Here is a 21652-nt window from a genome sequence, read left to right as displayed (position 1 = left end):
AGAGTGATTGTAGCCTTTTGAAGTAATGTGTCAGTGGGCGTTCTGTTGAATGGTTAGAGACGCATATAGCGCATATGTACGTTCAATGTATTAAATAATAGACATATCATATCATTATTAATATGAGTCTGCGCCTAATGTCTATTTGTAAACAAGCCGTGAGCTCTATGATGGAATTGGATACTTAAGTCAACCGGCGACTGGATATTCAGTACGAATCCTATAGGTTTTCCACATCTTCTGTCGAATAGTTTTCATTCATCCCTCCGGAGTACTTCATGCCTCGTATTACTAGCGCTTGACGAGAGCAGATGCAGTCTTGATGTCACAATGCAGGTACTACATACATAACAAGCTATCGGGATGCTGAAAGTACTCAGACCTGTCCAATATCCAGCTGCCTCGTGGCCGCGAGGTATCATCTTTTGTTTTTCCTGTCTGCTAAGCAGGCCGTACATGCTATTCAACATTTGAATGCCTTCCGGATATAATTTCCCTATCGAAGTAGATGATACTTAAGCTTAAAATAATCGTAGGTAGGGACTAGATTCCTCATCGCCGCTTTGAATTTAGTATTAGCAAGAGACATTCTACCGGATGAAGGAACTTCGGTCGACGATCAAGAGCCAACGATAAATGCCTGAACTAGGTACATGACGTGTATAGTATCCCCCGTCAAGAAATGGCTAGCGAAAACCATTTCGAAGTCTGGACAATTCTATGTCCAAGTCTAGCACGAAATTCGTGTATGCAGACACTCGAATCTGCAAGGCAGTACACGTCACCGGCAGCCAGTAGTCCCATGATACCCATGATCTGCCTTTCACAAGAGGCGATTCATGACATTGAGTGATTTTTCTCCTGGCATTCCTTGTCCGAATCAAATATAAACAGAGCTGGTGACACGCTCCAGAAACAACAAGGTCTCTAAGACAACCAGAAACCAAAGTCCCAAGAGAATAATCTTGCAGTATCCCTGAAAGGTAGACAGGCTTACCAAGCCTAGTATGTTCATTAACGAATTATTTTGGGTCCTTCGCATAGCATTCAGTGTGCTAATTGGTCATCAGATCGAACAAGGACGTTACAATGGCACAGCAGCTATCCAGTGTCGCCTGGTCCGCTGATAGACTCGACGTCTTTGGCATCGGCACTGACAACGCCTGTTGGCACTCCTGGTGGAATGGCTCTAGCTGGGGTGGATGGGAATCACTCGGTGGGGTCTTCAGCAGTCCTGTTCAAGCCGTCAGCTGGGGTCCTAACAGGATTGACCTTTTTGGCCTTGGCACTGACAACGCCTGCTACCATAAATGGTGGAATGGAAGCAGCTGGGGTGGATGGGAAAATCTTGGAGGGGCTGGTAGTAGCGCTGTCAGTGCAGTGAGCTGGGGCCCCAATCGACTGGATCTCTTTGTACGGGGCACTGATAACGCTGTCCACCATAAATGGTGGAATGGAAGCAGCTGGGGTGGATGGGAGTCACTCGGCGGCAAGGTCAACAGTGGCATTGAGGCCGTTAGCTGGGGACCCAACCGCCTGGATCTGTTTGCACTGGGCACCGATAACGCTGTCTACCATAAATGGTGGAATGGAAGCAGCTGGGGTGGATGGGAGAGCCTCGGCGGTGTCGCAACTAGCCCTGTCTCGGGGGTTTGCTGGGGCTTAAACCGCATAGACATCTTTGTCAAAGGCACTGACAATGCCTTGTGGCATAAATGGTGGAATGGTAGTAAATGGGGAGGCTGGGAGTCCCTTGGTGGAGTCGTGACCAGTGATGTCAAAGTTACTAGCTGGGGCAAAGATCATTTGGATATATTCGTGCGAGGGTCCAAGAATGATGCTTGGCATATATACTGGTACAATGGCAAATGGGGCGAATGGGGACAACTCGGCAACAATACCTTGTTTACTGCAATTTCAGTTGTGTCTTGGGGAGCTGGTCGCCTGGATCTTTTTGCAATTGCCACGGACAAAAACGCCGTTTTGCACCAGGCGTGGAACGGGACGTCTTGGGGCGGGTGGGGGTCTCGTGGAGGAATTTTCCTTAGCCAGCTTCGAAATGTGTAAACAGGGCCTCTTCATGAGTCGCTCTTATTATATCAGTTAGGTCATGGGGAAGAAGGAATGAAAGGCTTGAGCTAAACTCTTGACTGTGTTTGAACCATGATACGCCAGTGAAACGTCGGAGTAGACTACGACATATCCGCCTCTGTCTCGATAGTAGAGGTTTAATTATATATCAAAAGCAATCCAGTGCATCTTAATGCCCTGAAGGGTTCTGGGAACATGTGTATTTAGGTTTGATAAGTAGCTTTATGGATGTCACAAAGCTTGGTCAAGTCTAGTACTAGTCAAGACGAGAGACTTCCAAGTTGAACTAGCAGCATAACAAAAGCTTTTGTCCTACAATAATAACCAATTTTAAGGATGTTTGACAAAAATATGAGAAGGTTATATTTGGACAACTATGGACATGCTTCTAAGCCTTGTTTCACTCTAGGATGTAGAATCTTTCTACTACTCAGCCTACATATAGTATCTCACTCATTGAAGGGAGGCAAAGGATAGCTTTATGACGAGAATTCTACGCATGAGCTCTCTTTATATAGTGAAATAATTGCAAATACAGATAGTTGAGTAAGACAACCTATAGTTACTGTAACACGATAAACTATACCATCCAAGCAACTAATCGGTCTCAATCAGCGGGCGTTGCCTAGTATTACGTCGAGATATAGAGTGATTTCTAGCTGACAGTGATGTTAATGCATAGGTATTGTGGATTTCACGTTTGTTACAACGGGTCAATTACAGGTGCCCTCGGTATAGAGGTAGGCAAGCCCAGCTTAATATTATTTTATAGTAAAGGTCTTGGCAGTGGGTCCACACGATCAAGAATGACTGGAAAAGATAAATGCGCACGTTTTAAATGTTCTTATGGCGCCTCTTTACGGAGTAGTTGCCATCCGGTATCCAAGGGCGAACATCAGAAGCTCAAGTATGATTGGCTGGACTGCGGTCAGCTGACCAAACTCACCCGAACTCAACCGAGACTTCTTTTAGTGAAAAGAGAAGATATGAGTCGTTACTAGTCTACGAGGACTTGTGATTCTAGAAATTTAGATTTGATGCTTTCCGAACAGGATTCTGGACATACTCGTTGAAACAGGACTTGTCGTGCCGGAACCATGCGGCCACAAATGCGACAGACTCAGAGGGTGCCACGGTCATGTATACAATGCACCCGTAGGAAAGTGAAATGCTCGAAAAGAATACCCTGTGATAAATGCATTGAACGCGGTGAATCGGCTGCCTGTGTGCGTGAGGTTGTTAAGGTTGCTGGGAAAGTCACTGTGTGAGATCCCCCAATGCGATATTCTCGACACTTTATCAGCATATACATTCAACTGAGCTAACCTCTTACAATAGCGCAGTGGACGAAGATGTGCCATCAGACGATAGTGCTACCGGCGCCGCCTCGAAGCTTTTAGAGGAGAACATGAGCCTCAAAATGCGGATAAGGCAGCTGGAATCAGTTCTCTCCCGACCAGAAATGCTAAAAGTGGAAGCCAATATCCCCCGACGCACAGCAGCCGTAGAGGACTTTCAATCATCGGAGAGTATCTTAAGCGAGTTTCAACGTTTACCGTTCCAGCTATCAGTTGAGCCACGTCAAGGCCATGCGGATAGCACTCGTCCGTGGGATGATCATGTAATGCTCTGTCTACCTGCCCGCCACTGGAGCGAAGTAATCGTCAAGTTCTCTCTAAGAGAGTTTGGATGGGTTCATTGTGCCTTAGACGCATCGGTCTTCATGCGGGAACATGATGCATTCTGGGACAGCTTGATCGCAAATGAAAGAAATAGTCTCAGGGATCATGCTTGGATTGCGGTATATCTAAGCGTCTTAGCCGTAAGTTTTCTTTATGCCACCTTTAGCTTCCGTGATTTGACTAGCTTCCAGGTTGGCGTATACTTTATTAGTGAAGAAAAAATACAAAACCTCCAGTTGGTTTATGAAAGCTTCTCTGCCCGAGATCCTTCTGTGCGGTCTTCATTGGACAGGGGGTCTATAGAATTGTCTCGTAGTTGGCGAGCAGCCGCCTTGAAAGAGTTGAACTATGCCAACTACACCGGCAAGCCAAGCTTGCGAACTGTGCAGGCCTTGACAATTCTGAACGTGATTCATAAGAACCTCGGTGAATCAGACCAGGAATATATTCTTCATGGTACGGCCGTGAATGTTGCCCGACTCATTGGGCTCGATCGCCTTGGGCATGATCGTGGAACAGTGAGTACACACATGGAAAGCCTAGAGTCGAATTCAAGTCAGCAGAATGTTCTTCGAAGGTTGTGGTGGACACTTGTGGTTTGTGACTGGTAGGCCTATATACTTGGCCTGAAAGGGTATGGGAACGCTAACACTACATAGGATAGCTGTGTGGTCACGTCCAATCACGATCCATCCAGAGTCTTTCACAACAGTATTGGAAGTAACGGAGGGCCAAAGCACCTTTATCGATGGAACCTTTGCCTCTGCCTCGCCACATAGCTTCGGTGAAGGGGCGAACCGTCCATCTACCTTCGAGTATCATAGAGCAATAGCTCAATTGGCCATTACTATACAGACCCACGTCGGATCCATCAAAAGTTGGAATATAAAAGTACTACAAGATACCCTTGGGGAATTAGATCGCATCTCATTATCCTTCCCACCCCACCTCTCATCGGTAGGCCAGGAGACCACCATGGACGTAGTAGGCCATGAAACCAACTGGATCACAGTGCAACGCTTTTTACTCCACAACTGCCTAGATAGCTGGCGGATCCATCTCTGCGTTGCAATCTTGCCCCACATTCTGGAAAACCCCAACGAAGATGGAGGGGATGTCCTCCAGCACGGGATATTAGCTGCAAACCGTCTTCTTCAGAGGAGGCAACACGCACCATGCTCTCATTTCCACAAGTTCTGGGCTGTGACGGCCTCCATCATCACTGCAGGAATCTATACCATCATAGACCTGATATGCCTACGAAAGTATCGATCGCCCCCTGAATTAAGCGAACGACGGGAGTTAGTTAGACTAAGCATCAATCTGCTTGAACAGTCTTTCACGGAGACGCGACACGGTGCATTACTCGTCCTTCGGCGGCTATCTCATCTATATGATATCATAGACCCATCGCAAGAAATTAACCGACTCGTACTCTCGAAGATAGTGAGGTTAACAGCGTCGCCCCGTCTGTGGGCTTCTCTTCCAGATGCCGATGCGACTTTAGGATACTTGTTTCCAGAGCCAGGTTTTGACAACCCGGGAAACACGTCGTCATCATCGCCGAGCAGTAGTCACTGTGTGGAGGGTAGAATATCTGGAGAATACTCAACACTCCCAGAATTTCCTGTTGAACTGGACTTCTTTACAACTGCTATTGGGCGGGGCGAGATCCTACCTCACTTCGGTGATTTGTCGTCCTCGTTGGAACTTATTGATATGTCGATGCCATGGCTTGACCCATTCCCTCTTGATGATTTTGTTAAACAGTCTTAAGGAGCCCTTGAATTTATATACAGCCATTTAACTATAACATTTTTATCTGAGAAACAATCAGAATTATCGAAATGAAAACAAATCAGAACTTACCCTTAGCCAAAGTTAAAATAACTTGAATCAAAATCACCACAACGTATCAAAGGTCTTCGAATGGTCACTGCGCAAGAGTTGTCTCCAAGGTGTTGTCCTTTCGGTTACTTTTATCGTTAACTCATTGTCATTTCTTCTTTACATTAAGCATAGCCCAATGTTCTCACCTAATATCTCAGCTGAAGGTAGACCCAGGAGTATTAATGGCCTCACCACATTTACCCTAGGTATAAGCTTTCCATTTCCCCCCTTCCATGGAGTCTTCTAAACTTCACTAATATATATAGAAGTTTCACTATAAGCAATCTCCTGATACAAGCAATTTCAAGCACTTGCTGAATTGGTTGTTCATAACGGTGTTTTACAGTACATAGTCTACCAATAGATTACAGTAACATTTTGAGTGATGTTGTTTATAATCCGGGTGAGCAGGGTGAGCTAGGCAAACTGGTTGGATTTTGTGAAGTTAAATAGGGGCACTCAACCTGGTTTTTCACCCTTCGAGTTACTCGTTCTCAAGAAACGGCTTGAAGCGCGATCTTATACGGACCGACCATGTCGCGTGATAGACTCAGTATCTCGGTGGCAGCCAGATAATTAGTGCTTGAGGCATTCACAGGTACAATACTACCTATTTAAACAATCATTATAGTCTTGAGTGTACTATTAAGAGAGTATATAGTACTTAAAGACCTTATCTAGATGACTATATAGCCTCTGTATTTAAAATTACGATGGTTTACTAGGAATTTAATTCTATTCAGAGAACTCATCAATAATCTTATAGCGAGAAGTAACTATCTGAGCTAACTAAATGGGACAAAGGCACGGAGAAGTGTAATATGTTTGTACTAGATTTCAACGGTCTTCTTGTCAACAGCATATTTCATCGTAAGGAACCGAATCTTCGAACCGAAGATGAAAACAACGAAACCAAAAGCCGAGATAACTCCCATAATGATAGCACAGATATCCAATGCCTGCTTATAACCCATCTGTGCAACGAACTTCGTGACGCCAAAGGAAATCCCGAAGGAGATCAAGCCACGGCTTGTACAGATCAGCACCAGAATGGGACCTGCTCGCTCTCCATAACTATCAAGGGAGTACGTGTATCCAATGAGTATGATACCAATGAAGCCGAAGTAAATCCCATTAAAACCGACCGTGACTGCCCAAGGCGACCAGTGATATGGATCGGAACCAGCATGGCCAAATATGACACATGAAATTAGTGCCACGGCGACAGGCAGTAAAATTGGAATCAGGCGAAACTCAGGTTCGGCCACACCGTTGCGGCGTCTTGCTATCCATTCGTGGAGCTTGTCTCCGCCGTATCCGAGAACAGGGACGAGGATCAGTGAGACAACTATTTGGCCTCCTTGGACAAGGCCTAAAGCTGTGGCGGGATAGTTGTATGGTGGCGCAGTAAGGATGGATCCGAACACGGTTACCATGATCACATAGATTCCGAGCACGACACTATTCATCAACACGATCCACAGGATGTTGGGGAATAAGATACACTGCAGCATGTGCTTCCAGCAGTCTATCGCTACCGACCACTTCGCAGGACCGTGGAAGACCTTCAAGCTGTGCCGCCATGTACGCGGTTGATACCGGGTGAAGTCCAATTCCACTCGGTGCTTGGTAGTTGCACGAACAACGGCCAGGTCTTCGCCTTCATGCTGAACATGGACCTGGCCATCAAAAGCGTCCGTGGGCCGTTGATACAAGGACTCTGGGACCAGTGCAAAGGAGACCAAGAACAGTACGCCGCTTATGATAGCGAATATGCCGTACCACCACCTCCACCCCAGGCTCTGAACAAGGTAGGCTGTAGCAATGGTCAAGGCAGCGCTGCCTATAGATTGGATGGCGCTGAACCATGCTAGCCTACTACTGCGCTCGTGAACAAAATGGATCTCCTACAGTAGTGGGTGCACCGAGATGTCAGTCTCTGCTCTGTGTATATTGTGTCCGGATAGACAGGGAGTACCTGAATGATGAGAGGACACAATGCCTCCGACTGTCCGGCAGCCAAAGATAACACATCTCGCCCAGCAATATGCGAGTCCAGACTAGTACTCGCAGCACACCAGATTGACCCGACTGTCAGTATTAGAGCAGAGGTCAGGAATACTGGACGACGCCCCACAGCCTCAGCGAGTGGTACAGCGACTACGTTTCCAAGCCCCATGAACAACGTTGGATATGTCATCAAGTCGTTGGTTCTGGGATTGCCGTCGTAATAGGCCGAGATGGTAGTGGTGATAGGGCCCATACCAGAGGTCATCAGGACACTCAGCACGGCGACTAGCCAAAATTTCGTGCGGTTAATATTTCTCTTTACTCAAAACCACCTATTGCAGAATATTCGGAAGAGAGTGGGAAATAGAAATAGATAATAAAAACTTACAGACCCCTAAAGTGCTGCTTATTACCCACTTCTGCCATTGAGGTAGGTTGAGAGGATCTCATTATCGTCAGCAACAATGGTTGGAAAACCGGTAGCCGATCACGGCTGGATATGCACCCTACCTCTGGGATCAGGGGAAGGAGTTGGAATCAAGACAATTTCTCCATCCTCAACTAGCTTCACCGTTCCTGTTGGGACATTTGGTGCCGAGTCTTTTGTAACAGCATACTCATGATGCGCGGCGTCGACCTCCTTCGCCATGTTTAACGCTTTAGTCGGGGTGATCTATGACCTCCGAGAAAAGACGTCGGGCGATTGCACCGTTAATATAGAATTTGTAGGTGATCCATTAGAAATATCCCCTCGCGTATTGGGAGATACGTTTTTACCGGCCCTGTATAGCGCCGGTCTTTGTGCACGGGGTCCCCGTGGGGAAAACCCATGTACCGGTCGATAGCCGATCGCGGAGAAACCAACCAGCAAACCTCAAGGTCGCCAGGAACTACCGGGATAGAGAATGTGGAGCCGAGGCAGGTCCGTGGCCCGTCCACGGCTGGTTGACGTTGACAGCAAGGTTTGCGATACTTAAGACTCACCCGAGCTCGACCGAGTTTTGCCCCTCCGTACCGGCTAAGCGCACGTTAGCCTGTCAGAGTTGCGGCTTCATTAATCAAAGCTGCTAGCCTAGTCTAGTCTATCTTTTTAGCACTTGACACGGCGCGAAGACGGTAAAGTGGCCGTCCGAAGGTAATAAACTAAAGGTCATGTGGCCACGGAGGAACTATTATGTTGTTCTTGCCCCCCCCCCCCCCCCAGTAAGCTTCAGAAATTGCTCATGATAGTATCGTGTGAAGGCTTGTGTTATTTTTTTCTTTCTCTAGCTTCCTGTATGTTCTTTTCCTCCCGAAAGAGATCTCAGCACAAAGGTGTATTTATAATTTATGTCATGCTAGGTATAAGCGATCTGCGTATTAAGATCTATTGTACCCTATGCTTTTGATGGATCGACGTAATAAATATCATAAATATAGAACAGACAGCTAAATTGAATACGTAATATTTAAATACACAGCTAGTAAGCGATAAAACAAATTCCCAATTTGATATCATTCGACAGGCATGACGCTTCCAACGCTTCGCAGATCAATAGGGAACTACGCCAGCTAGTTTGAGCAACCTCTCAGTCTTCACTGGTTTGGTAAGAGGCTCATCCCTTTCAAGCGGGTCTGGTACCTCCTCTCCATCAACCTTGATTGTTGCCTTGCCATGGGTGTAGAGATTAGTATGTGGCCAATGGGTCGTAGTTTCAAAATTCTCGAAAAGCTCCTTTTTTGCTGCTCGGTCTTCGTCGGACATCCAGGCCGCAGGTGTATAGGTTGCGTAGACAATTGTACGAATAAGGTCAGAATCTCCAAACTGTGCCCAATGCATCTCACGCGAGTCCCACAGAATCAAGTCACCCGGTTCGGCGCAGACTTTGATCAACTCACAGCCGTGCTCGCGGTACCAGTCCAGGTCTTTGTCTGAGAATGGATGGAAGTCCTTGTGCTTAGCAGTTCGCCATGGCATGGGGCCTGTCACTGGGTTCTCTTCGAAGAACTTATCGAAGAGAGCGGCGGATCCCTTCATGACGACGAGGCCACCGTCATTAGGTCCAGATTCGGATAGGTTCACAATGCCTTGAACACAAGACAAACCCTTGCGCTCTGGAGCTTGGTCACAGTGAGGCCAAGGCTTGGAATCATACTCTCCAACGATGGATTGAGGCAGTGTGATGTTGACGGTGTCGAAGGAGACAACTAGTTCATCGGTTCCCCAGAGTTTCGCAAATGGCTCAACAACTCCTGGTTCGCTGGAGGCAAAATGTTAGTCATTCTAGTCTTTGAGATCTGACAAGCAAAACTTACGTTCTAACGTCCCACATGTACTTCTCGTGTGCGGCAGCAAAGTGAAGATACATTCCACCTTTGAAGCTTTGGGGCAGGTTTTCTTTCTTCCACGTGCTTCTATCATTGCGGTTGAATCCGATATTGAATGACTCCAGCCAGGTGAGTGCCTCGCTCTGGTACTCCCGGGCGCGCTCCTTGCTCAGAACGCCCTTGATGACTGTGTAGCCATTCTTGAAAAAATCATCACGAAAGTCACCGTAATGGGTTTCTTGCTTCGTGCTCTGATGAGACTTCAGAGGGTTGGGAGTGCTCATAGGCTCAGGTGTATCAACGCGAGAAGGCGCCATATCTTCGTGTTATTTTCGTGCAGGTGAATATTTTATTGAGTAAACAGAAAGCAATAATGAGATGATTGAAGAAAATAGATAATTACTCCAGATTCAGGGTATGTAGACCGTACATGCGGACTTTTAAACCTACGATGATTTTCTCTCGGGTATAAAGGGAACGTTCCACATCCGAGACCTTTGCCAACAAAAGATTAGCACGGCCGAACTCTTCCAGAACTCAGGAAGAGTGAATCTTGTGACCTTGTCGGTGTGTCTTGTCCATATCGGCAATACTTTGGTATCTACCGATCGTTTCTCTACAGCTGAGCCGATCTCGGCCGAGCTCGCCCGAAGGCCCCCTTTAGCCTCAAAATTTCCCCATAACGGGAATTATCAAGGTAATATCCCTGCCGAAACTCCCCACAGTACCGGCAAGATCCATGACTTAAAGATGTAGGGGAGGACGTTGGCCAAGAGACGACAAGAGCCAACACCTAGAGCACATAATCTCTCCAAAGATGCCGCCGCCAGTCCCTATTGCCACTCGGCCAATCGATAAGCCCTCCGTGGGCCGAAATAATTACCAACCCTTCGGATTTCGTGAGGAAGTTCTTCCTACAGGTTGGAGTCAGAATGGCTCCAGGCCATTACCCTGTGACATCCATGCATCGCATGACGTTGGAGTCAAAGTTCGTGATGGTAGCACTTTATACTGCGACATCTACCGTCCTGCCGACGCTACAAAACCGGTGCCCGCCATCCTAGCCTGGAGTCCATTCGGCAAGAAGTTCAATGGTATATCGATGCTTAAATTCCTACCATGGGGCCTCGGAATACCTAGCGGGGTACTCAGCGGGTTGGAGAAATTTGAGGGCCCAGACCCTGCTGATTTTGTTCCTCGTGGGTTCGCCATCATCAATGTCGATGCTCGCGGATCTGGTGACTCAGAAGGCACTGTGGGTATTATGGGTACGCAGGAGGCTGAGGATGGATACGACGTAATTGAAGCCGTGGCCAAGATGCCATGGTGCAATGGGAATGTCGGGTTGGCCGGTAACTCTCACTTGGCCATTGTTCAGTGGTTCATTGCCGCATTGCAACCACCTTCTCTGAAGGCCATTGCTCCCTGGGAGGCTTGTGGTGATTTGTACCGTGAACAGTTTGTCCGTGGCGGGGTATTTGACGCTGGTCTATTCGACTTTATTATCGACACTAATATTCAGGGGCACGGTGGGGTGGAGGACTTCCACGAAATGTATCGGCGCTACCCCAAAGCCGATGCCTTGTATTGGAAGGACAAACGACCGGACATCAACAAGATTAAGATTCCAACCTACATCACCGCCTCCTACACAAGCTTTGTACATACCATGGGCTCGCTGCGGGGCTGGCTGGAGGTGCAATCTCCACACAAATGGCTTCGTCTGTGCCCATGGCAGGAATGGTACGACATCTGGAATTGCAAGGACTCAGCCGATGACCTTGCAAGGTTCTTCGATCGTTACCTCAATGGTGCCGACAATGACTGGGAGAAGACCCCCAAGGTCCGGACAACCATTTTACGATTCAACCAAGAACCACTGTATAATATTGCCGAAGAGGATTACCCCATCCCACGCACCGACTACCGGAATATGTATTTCCACCCTGGCGGGCATTTAAGCGCCGATGTACCCAAAACAGAAACATCAATCTCTTATAATTCAGAAAAATACTTAGACTGCGCCAGCTTCACACACACCTTTGACACCCGGACACGGTTAGCAGGTGTTCCAAAAGCGGTCGTGTACATGTCATGCCCTGACTTCCATGATATGGATGTGTACGTACTCCTGCGCAAGTTGGATGCGAATGGCAAAGCTCTGCTGAACCTCAACATTCCCTGGTCATCGATTGCACACCACGGGGTCTCTCAAGATAACATCGACGACATACCTCCTCGGAATAAGAACAATCTGATGTTCCATGTTGGATCATTGGGTATCCTTCGTGCGTCGCGCCGAGCCATTGACAGTTCTCGGTCCATCCTCGAAAACTACCCATTCCATCCACATGACCGTGATGAATATATCACACCCGGTGATATAGTCAAGTTGGATATTGGCATATGGGCCATGGGAGTGGAGTACGAGGCCGGCGAAAGTCTGCAGGTGCAGGTACATGGGAATAGCCCACTTTTGCGCGGTGAATTCAAGGAAGATAATGAGTTCCAAGAGCTTGCATCGCATGGGACTCACAATGTTCATATTGGCCCTGAGTATCCTTCGTGTATTATTTTACCTTTCGTTTGAGCAGCGAACAAAAGAAATAACTGGTTGATTATAAATAAATAGTAGCTTTTCCACCCCTTTTTGCTCGCTGATTATTGGCGAATAGAACATTAAATCATCAATCGAGCTTTCCCTCACAAACATATACATTTCCATATGTTCTTTTAACTGAAGTAAATATCTCCCTATAGCCAGTAGTACATATCTAAATATATCTTAAATCGAAATCTAGTATCAATCTACAGATATTAGTAAGTTCTCAAAGTATAAAATTCTCTGCTCATGCCGATAGACCCGTATAGCTGCTTATATAAATTTCCATGTGCTTTATACCCCATGGTTATAAATCATTCTCAGCTCTCTGGGTATACTATTTCAGGAGCTAAGCACTTCGATAACTGTTTCCTCAGAGACCACATGCTTTGTAAAGGAGCCTGTGAGCAGCATGTATGTAGGTATATTTATTGTACAACGTACTGTACTCTATAGGTGACTGTTGTCGATCCGGTTGCTTGTTAATCTTCGAAGTAGCTGACGTAAAGGAATTCCACATAACTAATGTCGCTGTAATGTCTTAAATTTTCCGTGTAGTGCAGAATATTACGTTACATAGATAACGCCCATGGGACAACAGGGCAAACGGTTGGAAGTTTACACAGTCCAATAGCCAAAGTAGTCAAACAAAGAATGGACCTATACAGGGACGTTCGGCCGTTGCCCTGTGAGCAGAGTTTGCTTCAGAGGTCTGACCCCATAGCCGTTACCAAGACACTTTGAAGAATATATTTCGTGCTCAAGCCCTTTGTCACACCCTTATACTTGTGGTGTTTGGTGATGGGAATCATATACCGCTAGCCTTTGTCAACCTTCCCAGCCTTTACACGTCAGTTGTGTTACGATAATTGCTTCTGGACACTGCCGCGGCCTATTTGACTCGGTGTCTATGTTCTCTATACCTGCTAATAATACAAGCAATCATAACTCAAATTAATGATAAGGAATATATTTAGGCAATCTCTTCTGTACCCCCAAGGACGGGGCCAAAAAAAAAAGTCTCTTGGACATTTTAGGCTTTTAGAGGCAGCGTTCTTTATAATTTTATAACACGCTTTGTTCATCCATGGTTTAGTCCGAGTTCCCAAGCCCCACAAACTAACCTTCATTTTCGGTGTGTTTTTGAAAAAGGAGCATTTATATATGGATACTTCAGCTGTGAATTCCAGGAAAGTTCTATCTGCACCAACCTCGCTGTCTACCTTCGTGGCCCAAACTTGAACCATTCCAGCCATGAAAGTCGTCAGTTTCTTACAGACCTGGTCAGTCTGGGGAAGCTTCATTGTCTTTGGACTGTGTTTCCAGTCCTGCAATTCTGAATCGCTCCCCAACCCTCTCGCCCCAGGTAGTTTGCATCGACTGGACAATTCGACAACGGATGATGAACGCAGCGCGTGCAGCAACAATGCGTTGAAGACATTTAGTGTTCGTGATCAAAATTGGCACGAGTGGGAAGCAGAAAATCGAATATTTTAGATGGCCTCATGACGGACGACTTTACCCTTGTGAATGCAGAGACAACTCTATACACGGGCAACAACAATCAAACGACAATTACGGACACGCCATCGGCTGGAACCGTGATCCTAAGCTTATTCGATTTCGATGTGGATGTAGCAGGTTGAGAGTGAAAATTATAGAGACAGCCTGGCTCAATATCATCATGATGGTCTGTTTGGGCACCACCTCTGTTTCAGGAGGAAAGAACAACTGACTGGCAGATAGTTGAATCGCGCCACACCTTTCTTGCAGCGTCTTCGAGAATTAAATCAGAACCATGCTCCGATTCAAGCATTGACAGCTCAAGATCAATCCAGGTCATAATCTGTTCAGAACCTTGTATGCCTCCGAGCCACAACGTGGTCAAGCCCTCGATCGAATCGAAGGTATGTTGCCTAGTAGTCCAAACCGAGACGCAATTGGGAACTGATCAGATTCGTGCAGGAATGAGGTCCAGTATTCTTAACGCCATGACCTCAGATTGGTACGCAGTTAATTTTTGGTGCGGCGATATGGATTGGATATTGGATGAACAATACAAGATGATTAAAGACAAACCAAAACGCTGCGCTACACAAAATGAGGTTAAGTACGGAAGGCGGCATGCTACATACCGTAAAAGGCCTGATGACCAAGGTTGGTCTTCCATTCTTCGTGATATCTTCCCCCTTATAGTTGCTGACTGCCTCTAGTGATGTGGAGAAATAAACATGACAACTGGGTGACGTACACGGCGAAACGGAGTAGTTATTGCAAACGACCTGACAGAAGCATGCAGGGCGTTATTGCTGATCCGTTCGCAATTGCAAAAGGGGATCATATTATTATCTGTAAGCATTCTTTTACGCAGCAGTGGTCGCAACACATTACATCGTTGCGCGAGAGGATGCAGTTTGAAATAATGACAAATTCGCCCGACCATTTTCTCTATCGTGTGACAGATTTAACCCCAGAAGGAGAAATTCTCAGTGTGCTCGCCATGTCAGAGAGTATACATGGTGAAAGACTGACTATGGACGATGCCAACAAGTTTGCCCAACTTCTTTTAGGTAAGTTATTGCTTTCATCCTTGCCTCTTCCCTTTGTCATATAGACTAATATATTACCGTGGTATTTGCTCTTCGCCTGCATGACAGGCCTATACTTGGAACAGTGCAACTGGAGTTCAATGAATTTAAATTGCCACCGCTTCGCAAAACAGAGGAAGAAAAAGTCTCAACCTTGATTTCGTTTGGGCTAACCACTCTTTCAGCGGGTGGACGAAGTTTTCGATTGTCAAGCGCGAGCAGGCTGTCTGGGCAAGGGACATCAATATACAGAAGTTGTTTGCCAGTTTCTCTTCTGTTCACACTATGCACTCATTGTCAATAACTATAAAATTCCTCGCTCGTTTGATGCTACAATTGTGTTTGAAGTACTACCCTGGTACCACACTTTATAGACATATGCGCTGGGATCCAGTAGAGCTCGGGTAAATGAGTTATAACAATCAAAGTGTTCAGGTAGTCTTAGAGAGCGTAGGAGACAATCAGTGGGGTGTAGCCTGTAATTTTCGCTTTAGAAGGTTTTCTATAATCCCGTTTATTGGCTATTGGTACCCTGTCTTGTTGTAGTTCTCACATTTCAAGTAGCTCCAAGACCTATACATTGTACATTTTGTCTTCTGGGCACATGTGCGTCATAGCAAAATTTACCAATTACTGCAACGAAGCCAACATCTGAAATTGGATAGCACAACAATACAATGATAATATATGACGGCTCAGAAGACCCCGTATCTTCCCCAGTCAGGCATGATATACAGGTTATAAAAGCTAATGGTGCCTGATGGATATGTGGCGGCTTTCGAGGTATAAACGTAATACTCACTGGCCGGGAAGGCCTATTCAATATGTGGTAAGGCAAAGCGCTGTACAATCTCTTCACTGGTCTAATCCCATTCTACCAACAGGAAATTAAGAGAATATTCTTCCTGGATTATGTACGGTTTTGCCCCGTCCATTTAGCACTGTTTGGAATGAGCTGAAGATCATATTGGTAGAGTAAGCGAAAATGCAGAAGCATGACAACATTGGCCAGACTAAGAAGTGCCCGGTGGCTTAGCCTCTGCTTTGACTGTGACTGTTTCCAGAGAGTTTATGCCTTGTACGATGCATGTATTTCATCCTACATTGAGCACTTGAACTGCTGATTAATTGTCATCTTATACGCTATCTCCCTTAGCCTACGTTTTAAGGATAAAATCCATGATCTCGCAAAAGGTCGCTTAATTGTAAAGAGATACGGCTGACTGAGCGATGGGGTTTGACGATAGAAAGCTTTTATATGGGGGTAGATATTGTAGCTTTATCTATTTATTGACTAATCAATTATACAGTGAAGAGATAACATAGAACTTGATTTTGACAATGATACTTAAAATAGTTAGTGGCGACGGTTTACTAAAGGCAGGGCTAATCAGCGCATGACACTCTCGTATGAACTATATAATGGACCACCTTAGAACCCAAGCATGGTTCTTTCAATTGTTTGCAGCTATAGTAGAGCCGGTTGAATGAATCGATTTTGAAAAGCCAAATGTTTTCACCTCCTCGTTTATACTTTCACCAGATACCTCAATAGATGCGGACCAGCAACCTCAAAGACATGGGTTACGAGAAGATTGTAACGAATTGACACAATACGAACGTAGGGTAAGACATATGATGAGAGCATTTACTGTATTATGTTCGTACACGCAGCTTATCATCAGGCCGAGAAAGGCATTGTTCGTGTGACAGTGAATGGAGTTTCCTTCGGTTAATTAATCAACCCATCTTGCCAAGAACATCTCTTGCGAGCCATGTAGAACCAAATATTCCAGACCTGGTTCCGATCAAGTCACTTGGAAAGCATCATGCACAGCTGGGAGACACATCCTCATCTGCGAGTAAAGGCGCAAGTGGACGATTCGACAAAAGTCTTCAGAGATAGACTGTCCTCAAGGCTGTCAGACAATAGCCCCGAAATCCAGGAATACAGCAGCAGTCGTACAGTCAATACCATTAACACGACCTATCCCGGGTCTAAGTAAAGACCGTATCAGACATAAACTGAATTTAGGCCAAGGTTTTTGCCTTCACCAGCTAAAAGGTTTTGGCCTTGTTTTTATCGCCCTCGCGACCTTCTAGAAGGCCAAGCTTGAATCTTCGGTAAAAGAACCAATTCTACAGAACAATTGGTCAAGATTCAAGATCCAGTTTCAGTCATCACTAGAATTGGACTTACGAATAGCCGCAGTGGTAAAATTGTAACAAGTAGTCGAAGAGTGCGCGCAAGAGCGCCTTCCCATATTTCGGCACTGACCCGTGGCTTCACCAGCTTCGCAACCACAGATCTCGCATAAGCATCTGCCGGCATGCCACTTGCGTTGCCTTCGTACTTGATATCCTCGATGGTCTTCTTGAGTGGAAGATAGAGGGATGTCTCCGGAGCATACATTCCATGGTGTAGAATATTACTCTGCACGAAGCCGGTGACAAGCTCAATGACCTCTATTCCAAACGGCTTGACCTCCTATGATGCAGGTCAATTACAGGAATACGGCATGGGACGAAGTGACAATGCGGCATAGGAGCAGGGGGGGGAGCCAGGCTTACCAAGCGGAGCGTGTTGGAATACTGACTGAGGGCCGCCTTGGAGGCATTATAAGGCGCCTGCCAGACCATAGGTACGTTCCTTGTCACGCTTCCAAGCTGCACAATACGTCCGCGAGGGGAGCTGCGGAGGAGTGGGATGAAGATCTGGCAAAGCTGCATGACAGCAAAGACGTTGACTTGAAACAGTTTCTCGACCTCTTCAATCTCAAGGTCCATTGCGGTGGATGCGTAATGCGTTCCTGCATTGTTGACCAAGAAATCTAACCGGCCACCAGTGCGCTCGGATACCGCATCCTTCAGCTTGGCAATACTCTCTGAACTGCTGAGCTCCAGTTCGAAAGCTTCGATATTCTCGTGCTCGCGTGTTAGCTCCTTAAGATATTCGACACGGCGGGCGGTTGCAAGGACGGTAACTCCTTGTTCTGCGAACGCTACTGCGAGCGCTTTTCCAATGCCACTGCTACAGCCGGTTATGAGGGCGAAAGAAGTCGTTTGCGCCATCAGTGCGATCAAATCACAAACACGCTGTTGAATAATACAGGACAATGCTGTATGTTGTACGTGCCGTTGTGGATCTGGAGTGTCGAAATGAGCAGGTTGTCAATGCTGTGCCGATCAAAGAAAAAGTGAGAAATCACATGACTAGTATGATTGTTGAGGGAACCAGGGACCGCATTGCGATTGGCTGTGGAATGTCATATTATAGTGTGGTATAGGCTATAGCGTGGTATAGCGTGGTCCACAGCAATCAAGATCGGCTTTCAAGCGAGTGAGACGCCGCCCGTATTTAGGATTACGTTAGTTAGCTGTTGGGGGGCCAACTGACTAAGACCGCGTCTTCTGCACTGCCTTTCCTATATTATATAGAAGATATACCAATGAGGTTCTAACTTTGCCTTTCGATTACAGGAACAACAAAAGGGTCGGCAAGCTTTGTATGGAAGCTCCGGGCGGAGCGGCTTATTCCGGCCCGAACGGGCAATTCCGAGCCAAACTTAACGAGAGATCCTTATTGGTTATATAGCTTGTTTGTTATTATCACAACCTAGCTTTTTACAGACAGATCCTAATGTGGTGGGGTAGTATTAAAATGCCCATGTACTTAGTAGTAAAACTGAACTTGGTACTATTTTAAAGTCGGCGGTACATGAACACAGACGGCTTATCAACATGAAGTTGGGGCTAGTTTTACAGAGACTTTACTTGCGCCAGTTGTCTTTTAAACTGAGCAAGACATGCATCGTCTATGCTAGGTGTTGGTAGGCTTGACAAGGAGGTTGTGAACCTAGACATGTCGCTCACGGCCCCAAGAGTAAAGGGCCGTCCCTGGGTAGGCGCAACTTGTGTTTTCTTTTTCAATCTTTGGCCAATGGACGAGAGACTTGGCTGATGAGATCCCCTGCCTCGCATTCAAGCCGAGCCACTAGTGCTTACATACTTCCACGAGAGAGGGAATAAGATCTCCCTAAACTCGGCAATGGCATGTTACACGAATGCGTGGCCAAGGCATTTTGGTGGTGCCTGATGGTGGCAGGCAAGCGAGTTGTGAGATATGCTGTAAGCCCTGTATACCCCAGTTCCTTGCTCGACGTGTGCTGTAAGCTCCCAAAGAGGGAAAGGGAAAGGAAGGCCTGCGTGAAGCATGAAGTGGGTATCACTACGGTAGAAGTTCCTGACAGCAGATCAATGTCTCTTTAATGTATAAATACTCTTCATAGTCTCGTTGGAGGCTCATCCCGGACACAATAAGATTTTTATATTTTCCGTCTCACCTCACTAGCAGTATGGCACTCTCGTCTGAGCAGCGTCAAGCTCTCCTTGATGGTCCAGCTGCCTCTCCGCCTTCAGGAGTCGTTCCCAATCTTGCTGATCCCCCAAATCTGCAAGCCGTCGGGCGGGCTCTGATCCTCGTCTTCTGGAGTCTGGCTTTGATCACTTTTGCTATCCGCATCTACACGAAGGCTTTTATTATTAGATCCTTTAGAGTATCTGACTGTAAGTGATGCCTGTTCCACATAGATCCACCGGGCTGCTAACATACTGCATCAGACGCCATGGTTGTAGCTTGGGTATAGTTACATGATGCCTGTCTCCACTACCGCGCTTTATCTGACATGGCTAGACACTATCTATCGGCTACTTCCCAATCGCATGGAAAGTTGGGAATATTGCCCCAGGTATAGACCAATGGAACCTGCAGGTGAAGGACTTGATCGAATTGTTACATGTAAGTGGCCATTGAGGCAACTACTACGCAAGTCGCTACAGTATATCCCTGACCAATGTAAAAATAGTGGTTCCATACCGGCCTCATTATGTATTCGATCATGATCTGCTTTATCAAGATCTCAATCCTCCGTCAATTCCTCGAGATATTCAGCCTAGAACGAGACTATTTCTTCTGGACTTGCCACTTTCTTATCTGCATTAATATTCTCTATTATACCATCTTCACATTTACGACCGTCTTCGCGTGCAATCCTATCTCGAAATACTGGGACGTTCTAAGAACAGATGGCAAATGCCTCCATACAGAGCTACAGATGTTTGTGGCTGGAATTATCAATACCATATCGGATTTGACAATCTTGGTTCTCCCTCATCTGAAGGTCTGGAGGCTCCAGATGTCGCCGCGAAAGAAGCGTGCTGTTTCTGTGGCATTTCTGTTTGGCTTAATGTAGGTTTTTTTTTCATCCAGTCGTCATTCATGTCTTGGAAGGTGCCTCCGAGCAACATTCTAATTAATTGTGCTTATGCCCAGCGCCTGCGTCGGATCATCACTCAAGATCTACTACGCAGTAAGACTCCTTCATACCGAGAACAACAAATCCTACCAGATCTACCTCCTTGGCGTCTGCACACTTCCCGAAATTGGAGGCGGTATAATTGCTGGCTGTCTGCCGTCGTCGCCCAAATTCTTCAGACACATACTGCAAACGCCTCTTTTCTCGAGTTACAAAGCCTATTTCAGCAAACTTATCTCGGCGTCCTCTCGGTGGTCTTCGTCATCAACCGTCGCTCGATCGCCCGGAAATTCCGCTACCGTGGATCTCAAAGCTACGAAGAGTCAATTCGATGACCATTATCCACTGACTTCGGTTGTGAGTTGCCCAGGCAGTGAAACTGTCGGTATCTCTATTGCGACGAGACACTCGACGCAAGAGTGTACAATAGTGTCCAGTCACGGTAAAGGAAACTGAGATCACAGGAGTTGTGGGATGAAAGTGGTACGTTTTGACACTGTATATACTTTAGGTGAGATGCATGTTCTTCATATCATCCATATCTAGCCTATTTCAACGCATCTAGAATATAACCTAAGTGAGTAGCCAGGGATAGTATAGGTGAAGCATTCGATATAATACTTTTATAGCTACCAGGAGCAGTCAAATGGTCAATTCCAGGAACATCGGTGTCTCGTATTGGTCCATGCCCTTGAATATATAAGAAGCATATAGAAAAAGAGCTTTAAGATCGCTCATACTTCCAATCCACAAAGCGGGCGTTGATCATACTTCGACTAAACCATGATTACTGAACTTATTAATGGATAGTCGCCGAACCGGGGGGATTATTTGCCGATAGGAACGGTAACTCGTGGGTCTCTCCACTCGATAAGATAAATTAGCGCTCGGTTTTGTTTTCCTCCAGCTGTCTCATTGGCTGTCTTGGGTATTCTGCACAATTCCTCCACCGTCGATTGTGTGGTGATTCAGGGACTCGTATGACTATTCGTCCACGTAAGTACCTTTTGATCTAGGAACCGTATTTTGGAGCAAATCTTGATCCCCACACATATTAGGGGAATTTTGGGGAAGTAGTTAGAAACAATAAATGTTAAAAAATGGAAGTATCTGAGCGAGTCAAGTACGTACCTTTCAAGGGGATATGATGTCATCCATCATCAGCTG

The 21652-nt window shown here is 46.2% G+C and overlaps 6 protein-coding genes across 6 annotated transcripts; 4 read left to right on the top strand and 2 right to left on the bottom strand.

The window, feature by feature from the left end:
* Positions 1–1089: 1089 nt before the first annotated feature.
* BDV38DRAFT_277192 (uncharacterized protein) lies at positions 1090–2067 on the top strand (the record flags this gene model as incomplete). The annotated part of the gene is made up of 1 exon (XM_032058425.1): positions 1090–2067. The coding sequence occupies one exon, from the start codon at positions 1090–1092 to the stop codon at positions 2065–2067; it is 978 nt and encodes a 325-aa protein (XP_031919227.1).
* A 1017-nt stretch (positions 2068–3084) lies between these two features.
* On the top strand, positions 3085–5549 carry BDV38DRAFT_291933 (Zn(II)2Cys6 transcription factor; the record flags this gene model as incomplete). Its single annotated transcript, XM_032061882.1, has 4 exons — positions 3085–3355; positions 3430–3913; positions 3965–4380; positions 4433–5549. The coding sequence occupies exons 1-4, from the start codon at positions 3189–3191 to the stop codon at positions 5547–5549; spliced, it is 2184 nt and encodes a 727-aa protein (XP_031919226.1). The 5' UTR covers positions 3085–3188.
* Positions 5550–6493: 944 nt separating this feature from the next.
* BDV38DRAFT_267181 (MFS transporter) lies at positions 6494–10297 on the bottom strand (the record flags this gene model as incomplete). Its single annotated transcript, XM_032056536.1, has 7 exons — positions 6494–7570; positions 7642–7958; positions 8062–8118; positions 8184–8330; position 9049; positions 9220–9913; positions 9969–10297. The coding sequence occupies 7 exons, from the start codon at positions 10295–10297 to the stop codon at positions 6494–6496; spliced, it is 2622 nt and encodes an 873-aa protein (XP_031919225.1).
* Positions 10298–10704: 407 nt separating this feature from the next.
* On the top strand, positions 10705–12633 carry BDV38DRAFT_291930 (CocE/NonD family hydrolase). Its single transcript, XM_032061881.1, has one exon. The coding sequence runs from the start codon at positions 10798–10800 to the stop codon at positions 12568–12570; it is 1773 nt and encodes a 590-aa protein (XP_031919224.1). The 5' UTR covers positions 10705–10797; the 3' UTR covers positions 12571–12633.
* Positions 12634–16544: 3911 nt separating this feature from the next.
* Positions 16545–18358, bottom strand: BDV38DRAFT_232874 (SDR family oxidoreductase). The gene is made up of 4 exons (XM_032053091.1): positions 17742–18358; positions 17371–17658; positions 17137–17309; positions 16545–17077 (listed from the first exon to the last, which is right to left on the bottom strand). Exons 1-3 carry the CDS (start codon positions 18240–18242, stop codon positions 17229–17231), a joined length of 870 nt encoding a protein of 289 aa, XP_031919223.1. The 5' UTR covers positions 18243–18358; the 3' UTR covers positions 16545–17077; positions 17137–17228.
* Positions 18359–19525: 1167 nt separating this feature from the next.
* Positions 19526–20941, top strand: BDV38DRAFT_267178 (uncharacterized protein; the record flags this gene model as incomplete). Its single annotated transcript, XM_032056535.1, has 5 exons — positions 19526–19736; positions 19791–19810; positions 19864–19968; positions 20036–20418; positions 20503–20941. 5 exons carry the CDS (start codon positions 19526–19528, stop codon positions 20939–20941), a joined length of 1158 nt encoding a protein of 385 aa, XP_031919222.1.
* Positions 20942–21652: the final 711 nt, after the last annotated feature.

Source organism: Aspergillus pseudotamarii (genome assembly GCF_009193445.1).
Source record: "Aspergillus pseudotamarii strain CBS 117625 unplaced genomic scaffold BDV38scaffold_2, whole genome shotgun sequence".
Classification (NCBI taxonomy): Eukaryota; Fungi; Ascomycota; class Eurotiomycetes; order Eurotiales; family Aspergillaceae; genus Aspergillus; species Aspergillus pseudotamarii.
This window is presented reverse-complemented; position numbering and strand designations above follow the sequence as displayed.

Bases quoted from the DNA above. Each gene is read 5' to 3' on its own strand.
- BDV38DRAFT_291930 (XM_032061881.1), top strand. From the start codon at position 10,798: ATGCCGCCGCCAGTCCCTATTGCCACTCGGCCAATCGATAAGCCCTCC.
- BDV38DRAFT_232874 (XM_032053091.1), bottom strand. From the start codon at position 18,242: ATGGCGCAAACGACTTCTTTCGCCCTCATAACCGGCTGTAGCAGTGGC. The intron at 17,659-17,741 runs GTAAGCCTGGCT...CCTGCATCATAG, and splicing joins ATTCCAACACGCTCCGCTTG to GAGGTCAAGCCGTTTGGAAT. The intron at 17,310-17,370 runs GTAAGTCCAATT...ATTGTTCTGTAG, and splicing joins TTTTACCACTGCGGCTATTC to AATTGGTTCTTTTACCGAAG.